Genomic DNA, 15404 nt, shown 5'->3' on the forward strand with positions numbered 1-15404 from the left:
GTTGTGACAGAAGCAGCAGGCATGAGAGCAGAGTGGGGAGGATTACCTCTGGGACTCTCGCTGATCAGGGAAGCTCCGCACACACTCTGAGCTCTCACACCCTTTGGGGGAGTACTGAGACAAAGCCTTAGATGGACTAAAACCTCTCGTGAGCTGCCCCCGCAGATCTGACCAGCTCTTAGGACAGATAGCCAATAAACCCTAAAGGAGAGGTATAAAGTTGTACTCAATCACTGAAGGTTGGTGTGTTGCTACAAGGCATACGTAGCACTTATTTCAAACTTCAAAGTGTACATTTTTGTGATGATGAATGCAGAACATTTGATGGTAGTCTTTAAACTGGAATCGATATTTAGTTGAACCTCGGACAGGATGTTTCTTGTAATGTATTCAGCGTACAATATAAAACCAAGCCTACAATACAAAACCAATGCAAGCGTTTATATTATCTCACCTCACCATGGGAGATTTTATACAAAAAGTTCCCTGGCACGCTGTCGTTCTTAATGTAATGTTACCTACCAAACATGCTGCACAGCAGCACAGCTTTGCAATTTCCACAAAACCACCTCCTACAATAAGAGTGGCTATGATTTAGGTCCAGGTTTTATGTGTTTATGTGTGTTTATGTTGCTGCTGCTGCTGCTGCTTCAGTGTCAATGACTCAACCCGGCTTGTGATTCAGCACTCAACTGGCTAGCCTGCCTTAATGTCTCCCTCAGCTCTGTTTCAATTACAGTCACCAAACACTGTTTATCTCCCTAATCACATCTACATCAACCATTCAATAAAGCTGATTGATTTTAAAAGACTAAAACACTGATATACCGCCACTTAAAGTGCCCTTGCCACGCCTTACAGTCTGCTTGTATATGTGTGTGTGTGCATGTGCATGTGTGTGCGTGTGTGTGTGTGAGTAAGAAAGAGAGAAAGACCACAAAAGTACATTATGTGTGTGTGTGTTAGCGAGAGAGATTTAGTATCAGAATATGGCAATGAAAATATATTCAGTGCGTGCGTATTTGCGGACGTGCATGCGTGTGCGCGGGTGCATATGTGCACATTAAGTGTCCCTGGTGTCGTGTCTGTGCTCGGCCAGCCAGGTGGTAATTCTGGAGCTTATGTTACGGTGGATGGTAATTACATCTGTCCCTTTAATTAATGCCACTTCATCATGCCCTACCTCCACACCGAAGACAGGGATGGAGAGGATGGAAGGGGGGGGGGGGGGCACTAGAGAGAGGTGGGTGATGGGGTGACAGGGGACAGGAGAGGCGTGGGCAGATAAATACAGAGTAGCACAGGAAGACAGGGGGAGGAGGAGAAGATGCACGCACACACACCCACGCATACACACACGAATGCACACACACACACACACCGAAACACACCCACACACACACACACAAACACACACACACACTAAGATGCCAGTGTACACATGCAAGCACACTTATGCACACACACACACACACACACACACGCACACACACACACACACACAAGCACATGCGCACATGCACACACCAAACACACTCCAAAGGAGCTGCTGAAACTAAGTGCCGGATGAGGGATGACTAAAATCAAGAAGTACAGCATAATGGAAGGCAAAGAGCAGGAAAGGAGGAACTGTTGAGAGACAGGACGGAGAGATGGAAGGAAGTTGATAACGACAGAGGTAACCGTTTGTTAAAAAGAGGATGGAGATGGGATTTTGCGAGGGGAGTGACAGTGAGTGGGTCGAAGACAGAGAGCTAAAGGGACTGTTTAATGTGGGCTGGGGGATCAAGAATAAGACCTGATGTAGAACAACCACTTAAGAAACATTGTATTATCCTCATGCTTTGAGCTCACCCTTATTACACTCTGAAACGACAATGAAATGAGCGAGAGCGAGACCGATGAGTGCAAAGAATTCCACTTAGGGTACATCTTGTTTGATTGATGTTGCTGTCCCCGCCCATCAGGCTGTGACCCAATCCCAGTGGAGTATCTGCGCTGGGGGGATCCTGAGCCAATCGCTGCCGTGGTCTTCGCCTGTCTGGGCCTCATGTTCACATTCTTTGTGACGGCTGTCTTCATCAGGTATAATCCCCCTCTCCCATTCTGTGCACCGTCAGACACATGAACACTGTCCCTTGAGCAACACAGTTTACTTTTAACTGTTTCCACCAGAAACATGGCCTCATGGGTATCTGTACCCTGCATGCTTCTGGGGGAATGAGAGGCAGTAATAGTTTTGTGATTCACGGTAGTGGCTAGACAATAGTAAAATAGCATGTTTGTGTGATCATACAACTCTTTTTTTTGTTGTATATATTTAAACGTATTTCTGTTTCATTGCTGGTCTCGATCCTCCTCTGTACTCATCTGATTTGTGTTTGTAATTAATTGTATTGAGTGTGTTAAAGGATTTGGCCGGTTGGCTAAAACCCCCTGGTTAAATTTTGGGTCTATGTCCAATTAAATCGAATCCGCCAATATCTTTGTTCAACTCACCCCCTCTGATGATGTCGGCACGCTCCCAAATTTGTTGGCGAGCCTTTGAGATCCATTATACTCCAAACAAGTGTTAAGCATCTCCCATAGCCTCTTTGTGCGTCCAACACAAGTAAGGGCACACAAACGGCCCTAGATAGTTTTTTTTCTCCAATACTGCCCGCAAACAAACAAATCCACAAGATACTGTCTGCGTTCAAATGCTTGGATTCTGAATTCTGAGCGAGGACCTTGGCTGCATCACATGCAGAATGATCATTCTGAAGTCTGGAGTGTAAAGTGTAGACATTTCAATAAGTTGTGAGGGTGAGTGTAGGAGGGAGTGTTCTCAAACCGATTGGAATGCCGCCTACGCATTTACACTGCTCAGTACTGGTTGTATGAATGGAGGAAGAACGAGACTGTCAACTGAACACAAATATTTTCCCCTCTGCATTGCAACCACTGGGTTGGGCATGCGCAGTGACCTGTAATCTCAGAATGCTAATGTTGCGTTCAGATCAGTTCGAAAAACATACCCTTGCAAACTTTCCCATGCAAGTTATTTACATTTTGCTCTGCACTCAGACTACAGAGTAATCACCTAGAATAATGCATAATGCCTATTACGCTGACGATTCTAATCGTACGACTCAGTCTCTAAGTCTGTGAGCATGCTCAGTGGCACTTAAACACAGAAACCAAACTTCTGCATTTGTTCATTTGTGGGCGATATTGGAGAAAGCTACCCAGCCAGGGCAGGTTGTATGCGCTTTCCTTGGTTGGACAAAACTGGACGAAAAAAGAAACATTTATGATTGCTGATAAAACACCAGATTGGAACACAATGGATGACATTTGATGGCCAACTGTCCAGTTGTGGAACACTTCTTCACGTTGACAGGCGGTGAGATTAACAAATTGAAAGGTTGATTTACATCTGCTCATAGACAATATCAACAATCAACCTGGGCTCTTAGCAAACCTGCCAAATCATTTTACCACTTACAGAGTTAATATTAATTTGTTTAATAATCCATTCCTGTAATTATTGTGATTATATTTATTATGATTAAAAGCAAGAGGCCATTTGCTGTCCATGCGGTCCCCTTAGTCTTGGAGGTACAGTTCTAATGCGTGTGTCCACGGCCCCAGGTTCAGAGACACCCCGGTGGTGAAGTCCTCCAGCCGGGAGCTTTGCTACATCATCCTGGCTGGGATCTGTCTGGGCTATCTGTGCACCTTCACACTCATCGCCAAGCCCCACGTCATGCACTGCTACCTGCAGCGGCTGGGCATCGGCCTGTCCCCCGCCATGAGCTACTCTGCCCTGGTCACCAAGGTACCCCGTCGCCAGAGGGCGGAGCTCTGCAGTGTTTCGTAACGCTATGGCTCATGATGGCTCACGTTAGTGTCCTTGTCCCTGTTAAACGTATGTGTGCCTTTTGCAGACCAACCGCATCGCGCGGATTCTGGCCGGCAGCAAGAAGAAGATCTGCACCAAGAAGCCACGCTTCATGTCGGCCTGCGCCCAGCTCATTATCGCCTTCCTCCTCATCCTGCTGCAGCTGGGAATCATCGTGGCTCTGTTCCTCATGGAGCCCCCGCAGGTAGGGCCCCGCGCTTTGGCGGCGGTCCGCATGCCGACCAGACAGGGATGCCGACCAGCCTGGTTTAAACTTCTCAGTATGCGCTGAGAAGGTCTGCGCATCAAAGAAGGTCTGCGACAGAGCCAACGCAGATTTTCATAGAAGTGCTTCCATTTACTCTGTTACTAATTCACATAAATGTGTGTATAAGAAGCAGTGTAGCGTTATCTTAATCCCAACTTTTCTAGCACCGAGGTTTAAATAAGAAAGGGAACGGCTAGAACGCGACTCTTCGCGACGGGTAGAAAAAAATGAAAGAAAATCCCAGTGATTGACAGATTGGCAGTAGTAGGTTAGGTTGTTTTTACAGCCTTTATGTGGCCTGTCCTCTCTGCTGTCTCGCCTACATTTCTGAAAGCATCACTTTGCGTGATTGCTATCATCAGAATTTATATTTATGATGCATCTGGTTTCGTGATATTCGTTTGTTTGGATGTTGTTGCTTAATTGCCTGCATTTTGCGCGGATGACACAGTCTCCTCGCAAAATGAAAGTGAACCACTACTCAGCTCTCCGTGTCGGTGACGTAGCAGGTTTTTGGGGGATAAGCGTTTAGTTTATTTTTAGGTTGCTACTGCAAGGCACAGATGGACAGTCTCGCCATTTCAATTTCCCGTGGAAGCGGCCCAATCCTGCTCGGCTCCGTTATTTTTTTAGACTCCCATTTGATTGGCTGCCAGTGGATTTCCAAGTTGCCAGGCGCCTCTCAGGGGCCGCGATATCAAGGCAGCGCTATCAAGTTGCATTAGCGCCGTGCCAGACCCTCTGTGCTAATGCCTGTGTTGTGCTGCCTGTGTAAATACTTTAGAAATATGCAAATCAGAGGGCACTCTGGTTGACACAGCGTGGCCACGGTGGCAGATAGAAAAAACAACACACAGCCAGACATGACAAACAGAAACAAAGCCTGTGATGTCAAAGTGCTATTTCAGGACTTTTTACTATTTGGTCATTTAGCAGCAGAGGCTTTCATCCAAAGGGACTTGCAGTGAATTATCTGAGCTGCATTACATTAAAGAGAAGGAAGGTGTTGTGCTTCTCGCATTAGAACCCCTGCAGGTAACGACAGCATTAGACTATCCTGCTGCCCATGCTTCTGTCTGAGAACATGTGAGTTAGTGTGCTGCTGCTGTCCCCAGGTGATACACGACTACCCCAGCATCCACCAGGTCAACCTGATCTGCAACACAACCAACCTGGGGGTGGTGGCGCCGCTGGGCTACAACGGCCTGCTCATCCTCAGCTGCACCTTCTACGCCTTCAAGGTACCGGCCACACGGCTCCTCGCTATTCTCTCACTGGTGGTAAAGGAATGCACAATGGGCTGTCAGATTTACATCCAGTTAGCGGGTGTTTATTCAGGTATAAGGGTTTGATCTCCCCAGTGCGGTCCGGTATGTGGAGACGGGGGGCTGGGTATTGTATGTCTATAGGGTGCAATGAAAAACATCCTAGAGACTGAGCTTGTCTTTCTTCTCCTGATGTGATTTATTTCCTCATGAAACAGGATATCAGAAAGGACTATGTGATCCCCCGGGATTTTAAATTGATTTTACAAACACAACAAAGCACATTAGCCCGATGAGTGTGAGTCCATTGCAGGTTTCATATACCTGGAGGAGGGAGGGGTTTTAGAGAACCGTTCGGTTATCACTGCCTGGCCAGCAGCAGGGCTGTAAAGGAGACAAGGCGAAATTGATTTGATTCGACGAAATTGCTTGTACGCAGACTCTGCTGAAATGTTGCGCATTCAAGAGTTGAATAATATCGCAGTGGAAATGAGCGAACGCGGTTCAGTATTGTGCCTCAGAGTTCATTCCCTGTTGTCGGTGCAAAGCGAGGGAGTGATACAAAAAGCACAACAGGTCACAACCCGCCGCGCCGGTGAAGAAGGAGTCCTCAGGGTCATTATGATGCGCCGGTGACTCACTCACCACCTCCCCCATCGCAAGCACACCACTCACGAGGCTCTCTCCCTGCGCAGACCCGCAACGTTCCAGCCAACTTCAACGAGGCCAAGTACATCGCCTTCACCATGTACACCACCTGCATCATCTGGCTGGCCTTCGTGCCCATCTACTTCGGCTCCAACTACAAGATCATCACCATGTGCTTCAGTGTCAGCCTCAGTGCCACCGTGGCGCTCTGCTGCATGTTTGTGCCCAAGGTAGGGGCTAAAATGGGGGGGCTATTGTGTCGAACTTGGAGTGAACCTCAACCCCTGGAGCTTTCACTTTGATTTGTAGGTTTACCTAAACAGTGCTTCAGGGTTTGAGGTTGAAAGCTCAACTTTTATGCTTCGAGGTTCTTCCACAACTCGCCTTAACTCCTATCATCTCATAAACAAGTACAGAGTGCTTGCTCTGACCGTCTCGCGTTCCAGGTGTACATCATCCTGGCCAAGCCGGAGCGCAATGTGCGCAGTGCCTTCACCACCAGCACCGTGGTGCGCATGCACGTGGGCGACGGCAAGTCCTCCTCGGCCGCCAGCCGCTCCTCCAGCCTGATCAACCTGTGGAAGAGGAGGGGCTCTGCAGGAGAGACTCTGAGGTGCGGCCGCGTGTGCGTGTGTGCATTCGGCATGCGTGCGTTTGTGTGCGAGTGAGTGTGTGCGTTTGGGTCTGCGTGCCTGCATGTGCGCGTGAGTCTGTGCATGCGTGCTTGTGCGTGAGTCTGTGCATGCGTGCTTGTGTGTGCGTGCGTGTGTGTGTGTGTGCGTGCGTGCGCATGTGCACGAGTGTGTGGGTCTGTGTGTGCGTGTGTGTGTCTGTCGCCTGTGAAATGCAATAAAGAAATTGAACCTCATTTATGGCAGGTCAAGGTCTGGTTAGATCACAGTCGATGGGACCATTTCAGTAATAGCCCCATTTTGGGAGCACATTTAAGGTGTGTGTGTATGTGTGTGTTTGAGTGTGAGGGCTGCTTGTGTGTGCGTATCTGCGTGTGTGAGCGCGTGCATATGTTGTAGCCTCCATGAGAGTCATTCTCCACGGCTGACCCAGAGAGAGAGAGAGAGAGAGAGAGAGAGAGAGAGAGAGAAAGAGGGAGAGAGAGAGAGAGAGAGAGAGAGAGAGAGAGAAAGAGGGAGAGAGAGAGAGAGAGAGAGGGAGAGAGAGAGTCTCAACGGTTGCCGTGACCCTGGGGTGAACTGGTGACAGAGTCCTCACGGAGGCAGGAGAAAGAGGAGCAAACCAGAGAGAATGTGCAAGTCAGGGATGAAGATGGAGTGGGAGAGCGTGATGGTTAAACATGACAAAGGAATAAAAGGGGATCAGAGTGTGTTCTGAGGGAGAGACTCAGTGGCTTGCCTCCAGGCTGTCCACCAGTCATCTGTAGAAGAGACTCCCTGATGGAAGCCCACAGAGGAAGTGACCTGATGTTTGCCCAGAGTGAGGAAGTCCTGCTCTGGCTCACCCCAGTGGGGGACCCAGGCTTTCAATCAGGTCCTCATCTGTCAGGATCAAGATCAGGGTCAGGATCTAGATCTAGTCCCTCCGTCTATTTTTCTGTCCTGTGTGTGTGTGTGTGTGTGTGTGTGTGTGTGTGTGTGTGTGTGTGTGTGTGTGTGTGTGTGTGTGTGTGTTGTGTGTGTGTGTGTGTGTGTGTGTGTGTGTGTGTGTGTGTGTGTGTATAACCTGAATGTGAAGGTTATGTTCATGTTAATCTCTCAGCTTTTCATATTTTTTGAGGACTCTCAGCTCTTTCAGGAGTGCTTGGTTTATATTTGACTCATTTAAAAACAGCTCAGCTGTCAATTCAAATAGCAAAACGAAACATCAGGCACAGGACAGTTGGACATGTATTTTCACAAGCTGTTGCCTGGCGGCTTATCTGCCCGCCTGAGGCGATGGTCACATCCCAGCATCAACCACTGTGGTGCCACAGCCTCACTCCACCCAGGGGAGGGAGGCTGTCTATCAGTGCACATCAGTGAGGGTGTCTGCAATGTGTGCATGCATTCGTGTGCTTGTGTGTTTGTGTGTGTGTGTTTGTGTGTGTGTGTGTGTGCTTGTGTGCATGTGAGTCCGTATGTGGGTGATTGTGTGTCTGTGTGTCTGTGGCTGTGTGTGTCTCTGTGTGTGTGTGTGTGAGTCATTTCAGTTATTTTCAAGCCAATGATGGTGGTCTGTGGTTTAGTCAGAGGTTCCCCCATAGATTAATCACACTAATTAACCAGACAAAGGTGAGAGAGAGAGAGAGAGAGAGAGAGAGAGAGAGGAAATGATCAAAGTAAAAAACAGTGGAGCGAGAGGGAGCGTAAATTTTTTTTTTTTGGCTTTGTCTTTTCGCATTTCGATGCCCAAAAGCATCGAGCAGCGCTGATGTTGTAAACCACCGTCGCATATAGACAACATTGCATCACCTTAACACATCCAGCCATCCCACCACTGCCCATCCTCCTCCTTCTCTGACCCCCCTCTCCTCCCCCCTCCAGCTCCAACGGTAAGTCGGTGTCCTGGGCCCAGACGGAGCGCAGCAGCTCCCGGGGGAACCACCTGTGGCAGCGGCTCTCCTTCCACATCAAGCGCAAGGAGAGCAACCAGACGGCCGTGATCAAGCCCTTCACCAAGAGCTCTGAGGGCCGCTACTGCGGCGCCGGGGACCTGCCTCCCCACGTGCCCCTGCCCTCCATGCCCTCCATGCCCTCCTTCTCCATGCACACCGACCCGGGCACCGACAAGACCCTGTACGACCTGTCGGAGGACGAGGAGCGCTACCCCGCCGCCTACCGCTCGCAGACGCCCTCGCCCATCAGCACCGTCAGCCAGCGGCTGGGGGCGGGGCTGGCGGAGGAGCCCCCCGTGTTGACCGTGCCTCAGTACGGAGGCGTGCCCGTGGTGGGCGGGGTCGTAGGCGGCGTGGCGGGGTGTGTGCCCGGGGCCGTGGCAGGGGGCGTGGCGTGCGGCTCGGTAGGCGGGCCGGCGGTCGTCAGGGGCGACTGTCACGTGGTCGCCGGCGCCGCCGTCGTCCACCCAGGCCAGAGCTCCCTGATGGACCAGATCAGCTGCGTGGTGAACCGCTTCACCGCCAACATCTCGGAGCTCAACAGCATGATGCTGACCGCCTCGCCCACCCACTCGCATGCGCAGACGCACGTGCACACGGCCAACGCCGCCGCCGCCGCCGCCGACCAGCCCGCCGACCCTTACCAGCCCGCCGACCCGTACCACCCCGCCGACCCGTACCACCCCGCCGACCCGTACCAGCCCGCCGACCCGTACCACCCCGCCGACCCGTACCTGCTGCCCTGCGACCTCCAGATGCCCCCCACCCTCACCACCTACGCTGACATCCAGCCCCTGCCCCCCGTGGAGTCCGGCCGCGGCGGCGGCGGCCTCCCCCTCCACATCCCCCCTCCCCCGCCCCACTCGCCGTACCCGCCCCCTTACCCCGCGCACCACCACCACCACCACCACCACCGCCACCACTGTCTCCCGCTGGCCTCCCCCCAGTCCCGCTCCCCCATGCGGGGGCTGGGCGGCCCCCCCTCCCCCTGCTTCGCCGACTCGCCGCTGCGGCGGGCCGAGCTGGAGGAGGAGCTGATGATGGCGCTGACCCCGCCCTCCCCATTCCGGGACTCCCTGGCGTCCAGCGGCGGCTCCCCCGTCTCGGAGCTGGGCATGTACCTCCCGCCGGCGCCCTCCCACCCGCCGCCGTCGCCGCCCTCCCCCCGCTACAGCCGACTGAGCCTGCGGAACTACAGCCAGAGCTCGTCCTCGCTGTGAGGCCCCCACCCCGCCCGGCCTGCAGGGGAGGGGACCCGCGGAAACACGGGCGAGCAGAGGAGACGCGGCGACCACCCGTCATGGACCCAGCCGGTGGAGGGGGAGAGGGGACGCAGAGAGCTCCTCCTGTCCGTCCCCAGGTGAGGGAGGGGGATGAGGGGACGCCGCTGTGGCCATCAGACGGTCACACTGCTGTGTTTGTGTTTACAGTACATTAAGGGTTTTCAGAGAGGTGCACATACCGGACCCTGCCACTGTTTCCTAGTGTTGTCTCTCAAGAGAGGGTGAGGGCGAGAGGACTTAAACTGCCCCCCCCCCCCACACACACACACACACACACACACACACACACACACACACACACACACACATTCCACCCGATTCCATTGACCTACAGTAAATCGTTTTGTTGTCTGTAAATTGCCAGAAGTGGTTCTCTAGAGCAGTCTAGTGCAGTGATGTTGCGAGGGTAGTGGCCTTAAGTGAACACGGCTGACAACTAATTAGAACTTATGTGTGTGTGTGTGTGTGTGTGTGTGTGTGTGTGTGTTTGAGAGCATGAATCAATAAATCTGGTGGAGAGAGATTGAGATTGTACAGGTTTCACTAAGACCCCCCCCCCATACACACACATGCAAACACACACACACACACACACACACATACAGACACACACACACACACACACACACACACACACACGTAGAACACGCTTACTCAATAACATAACCTTAAAACATATAATAATTTCAGACCCTGTCTCTCGTTGATCTTTTCTATTCTATCTTTTATTTTTGTTTTACTTAATGCAGGCCATGGTTTTTGAACTTTCTTTGAGTTTGGGTTGAATGTTGGTTTCTTGTGGAGCAGAAGGGACCAAATCGTTGTAAAAGGGCAAATGAGGGACAACGGATTGCAGTTCTGATGTCTTTCATTCTGATGATGATTAAACGTAGCCAGTAAGAGACGTATTATAGTATAACCAACGTTGTCGTAACAACTTTAAACAGAAATTGACCTTGTCAGTTTATTTCCTCTAATTTCCTCTTAGCGAAAATTATGTTTCCATTTGTCTTTAAGACATTTTTTATTAACCTCTTCATCTCTTTTGAAACCAAATATGAAGAGATGGAATATGCGTCATCCTCCTTTTTTGAAGCTAATTATTCCGCTTTGAATAGGTATTTGCAGGCCCATCATCGGAGCATCTCTGAGCTCCCACAGTAAAGAGGATGCGAGGCTCTGTCATTGTGCTGAGGCGGCCGGATAAAAAGGAAGAAGAAGAGTTAATGTGCTGCACCTGTGTGCCTAGTTACCCCCACGGACCACGATTCACTCAGCCAATTAATCCTGCCCACACGTCTTTAATTAAAGCAGATTTACATCATTGTCCTGAAGAGAACAGTCTGCCTGATTTTGCCCATGTTTTATTTAAATCAACTGTAGGTCTGGGACCGACGGGGACAGACAAGCTAGACAAGATGGCAGCTGGCTTGGGGAATAAAAGCCTCTGAATTTATTCAGAATAATGACAATAATGAGTTAAAAAGCATTATTTATCAAGAACCTGGTTTACATGCAGACAGTGAATATATCCCCCACCCCCCAACAACAATGGACGCAAACACAATTATCTCGGTTGTTATGCAGTTATATAAATGGGGCATTTTCTCCATGAAATATGTTGGGGTAATTGCATAGTGGTTCTGAGACGCTTCAGAGAAACGTGGCTTTCAATTGTTTTGCAGCGTCCTCAATAGTTAGCCCACCAGTAAGCTATTGATTAATATGTTGAAAAATACTATCAAGAAATGAAATAAAAACAAACACAACCCAATTGAGACACGGTTGAATAACGGCACTGCCTGTGACATGGGCTGTAGAGAGAGAAAGAGAGATCTTGTTTTATATTTATTTATCTTGTTTAATTGAATGTCCATAGCTGTGCTTCTTAAAATATGATCTAAATTCCACTCTGTGTTGATACAAAGCAATGATACATTATTCAGCTAGTGAGACTAATTAGTGACTTCTGAGTTTCTTCGCGTAGCGATGCTAGCTGTACAACAACCAAGCAGAGAACACTATACCACATTTATTTGTAACTAATAAGGGCATGCAAAAGAGTTTGTATTTATTTCCTGTATTTTGAGAATGTTTAGTCACGCAGAACATATTGAGGGCAAAAATACTACATAAAGAGGCGTGACATAATACAATACAGATAAATGCAAAATTGTGTTCATACAATGAATGCGTAAAATTCCTTTTCAACGGTATTCATTTCACAATAAAATGAATGTTGCTTGAAACAATTTTAATGTGAATACATTCCGTAGAAATAGTAGCAATAGTAACGATACAAATGGAAAATACACCCCTCTTTTTTTTAATTTGTAGTGTTATTCACTCTCCGTCCCTCTAATCACCGCCATGCGATCAATTGATCTGCATGATTGCCACGTTTCTTGCACAGATATCTTTCTTATAAAGGGGTTAGGTTGTATTCAAAATAGCTGTGCTCCAAATTGAAAGGCATTCAATTCAACCCTACAATTCAGCGCTGTATTTTCTCTACGTTCCACATACATTTTTTGGCAGATTTTAGACACAATGTGAGGGCAAGGGAGAGGGTTGTGTTATGTTGTTTATCCATTTCTTGATCACCCTAAATCTTCTCGATTTTGTTTTTTAACGCTGACTAACCGGCACTGTTTATAATGTAACACGAAAAAACGAAAGGCTCTAATATCTAAAGTCAAAGTCAGCTTTATTGTTAATCACCAAACATGTGCAAGACAAATATAGAACTATCTAAACTCTATCTGATCATTTTCAAGTGAGGCACGTTTATAAAATAACAGACCCCTGACGACCATCACCATGTAGTGTTAAGTCATAGCTTCCAGGTCATCCACAACATGGAGACTGCTCAACATGGATCTAGAAAACACTAGTGTTGTTGTTGTTGTTGTTGTTGTTGTTGTTGTTGTTGTTGTTGTTGTTGCTGTTAAGTATACAAGCTACTGCCACCTTATGAATGGGAAAACCTGGCATAGACAGTAGAGTAGCCATTGAAAAGATGTTATTGGTGTTGGGGGGAAATATCTTGTTTTTGCGCTACAGGCTGAGGGTTGTTGTCACTGCCCCACGGTTGATGGTGTTGCTGATGGTGAAGCAGGAAGCCTACTTCAGCACTTTAGCAGCATGTTACGAGTCCCATGGGTGGTGTTTGACAGGTTAGCTGCTGCCTCTGCAGAAAAGCCCAGGATCAGCGCTTAGATATACTGCCATTCAAGCCTCCTCAAAGGCCTCAGTCCTAGGAGAGCCCGCTATGCTAGGAGAAGAACGTGTTACCAAGACAGACTCTCGGGAAGAAGGGGTATCTGCTTGGTGAGAACTCGCCTGTTATATTAGGGGACTGTGAGATTGACAATGTATATTAAGAGCCTGTCTTGATAGTGTGCTCTACCTCTAGTCGAGTGAGTAAATCCCAATACTAGCAGTACAGCATTCATTTCTCAGGCACTAGTCCAAACAGGTACGATACATTTCGTCCTGAAAAATGGTTCTGCTGTTCTGAGTTGGTTTGCAGTCATCGCCTTTGTCTAAATTACAGCACGCAACATGCCAAGCTGCATCAAGCATTTTGACAGCCTACTTACAAACCTGGACAAACCTGCACTACTAAATACCTGCAGCTTAAATAAACATAAACACATATTTAGCTCTCATATGACGTTATTTATGCTAATTTGGTCAGTTTCTACTTAACATGAAAGGTTTAAACAGCTAGCTATCTAGGACGTGGACCACTGATGAAAAGGTATATTTCAAAGTCATTGGTAGATTGTTATTATTTCTGTTATTGTCATCCACATACATGTTTTCTGAGGAACTTTAGACTGATGCCACTAATCAACCTTTGTGTATTCAATGTCCTCCAATAAAGCGGAGGGATGTGTGTTTACCCTCTAAACAGCACCAGACTGGGTCATTGGGTCAGTGTTCAGTCCACCTCACAAACCCTTCTCGAACACTCAAAAGTCGTTCTGTTATAATATGTGATCTACGGTGATTTCTTACTTTCAGTGCTTAGCTCAGTGAGAGAGAAAATAAGTCAGGAAATAAAAAAACAAACCTTCTTGAATAGCGCTCCAAATATTAAGTGACCAAACTGACGAGTATATTGGTTAAATTTTCAGTTTACATTTTACCAAGCATTCCAGTGTGTGTGTGTGTGTGTGTGTGTATGGTTGTCCGTGCATGCGGATGCCTTGAATCTGTAATGTCTCAAATTTTCTGCATTCATAAGATGGCCTTTGTGTGTTTTGGGGAAGGACCCAGTTCTGCGGAAAGTGCTTTATCCTTATTCACCAAGCCTGAATCTTGGATCTAAATCAACATTCAGTTACCCCACTCAGCAGCAGTTTAGGACAAAGATGGCCGCTACGTGCATAAGGCCAAAGGGAAACCTGAAAATAGTTGCGGTATGGATGGCTTATGAATCATCAACCATATTTTTGTATGTGTGCGTGTGTCAAGCTGCTTATTGGAATGTTGCTTTTTATATCTACAAGTGGCCGTGTTTTAATATGTGATTAAGTCTCTCTCCAAACAAACAGACTATTAACTTGAGATTGATATTTTTCCAGTGTGGAGTGTGTATTATTATCACTGGAGAAGACTTGTTCATTCAGAAGCAAAGACTCTGAGAGGTTTGATCAGGATGAGTGGGGATATCTCTGAGGCAGGTCCGCCTGTCTCTTCTTAGCTTATTGGATATTTCACACGCAGAAAGGGTGAGTGTCTGCATCTCCAGTATTGCCAGTATTTGTGGAATTAAAGTAAAAAAAAAAAAAAAAAAGGGATAAAAGACCTCAGATGTCACCATAGATGAAGGAGTTGTACCAACCTCAACTGTGATGTCAGGCCAGGTGTTGACCTATCCTGCAGCGGCATGGCAGGCTATCAGCCAATAAGGTAACGAGGCGGTTCCTTTAGTGATAGTCCAACGATACACCCTTTTATGCTCTCTGTATTTTCTACATTTATAGACTGTCTTTGGGCTGGTGAAGTGTATATAGATCCCCTCCCCCTCCCTGCCCCTCACAGACACACAAATGCACGCACACACACACATACACACACACACACACACACACACACACAGCCACATCTGATCCCTATATTGATGAGATTCTATTTTCACTAGTATCCTAAATGTCATTGAGATGAATGTTGCCTATAGAAGTAATGTTTACATTCTTACTGCTGGCCTGAGATAATCGAGGTTCTATTGTTTTGTGGTTGTAGGCTACCGATCATTTATGAAGCTTGTAAGAAAACGTTTAAGAGGAGGTGGGGTGGGTGACGAGAGTGCAGATCTCACTTTTCCATGTTTCGAGGTCCAATCTGTTTTGTGTTCTTATCATCTTTGGCAATCATTAAAACCACTAGCCTCAATGGAGCAATATACTGTATATGGACATATATAGCCCCAAATGAGGAATCTGGAAGTCATCAATCTTCCTCTGTACTAGTTTTATTT

At 48.0% G+C, this 15404-nt stretch overlaps 1 protein-coding gene across 1 annotated transcript in view; it reads left to right on the top strand.

The window, feature by feature from the left end:
* The window catches only part of grm5b (glutamate receptor, metabotropic 5b), a gene marked incomplete at both ends in the record, with an annotated part of 51982 nt that extends 42129 nt beyond the window's left edge, over positions 1–9853 (top strand). The window contains 8 exons of the mRNA XM_079733674.1: positions 1968–2085; positions 3634–3820; positions 3930–4088; positions 5267–5392; positions 6112–6294; positions 6511–6677; positions 8563–9223; positions 9335–9853. Coding sequence (XP_079589800.1) covers positions 1968–2085; positions 3634–3820; positions 3930–4088; positions 5267–5392; positions 6112–6294; positions 6511–6677; positions 8563–9223; positions 9335–9853 — 2120 coding nt within the window. The remainder of the gene's footprint in view (positions 1–1967; positions 2086–3633; positions 3821–3929; positions 4089–5266; positions 5393–6111; positions 6295–6510; positions 6678–8562; positions 9224–9334) is intronic.
* Between the last annotated feature and the right edge of the window lie 5551 nt (positions 9854–15404).

This window comes from Pollachius pollachius, assembly GCF_949987615.1.
Source record: "Pollachius pollachius genome assembly, chromosome: 3".
Lineage (NCBI taxonomy): Eukaryota > Metazoa > Chordata > Actinopteri > Gadiformes > Gadidae > Pollachius > Pollachius pollachius.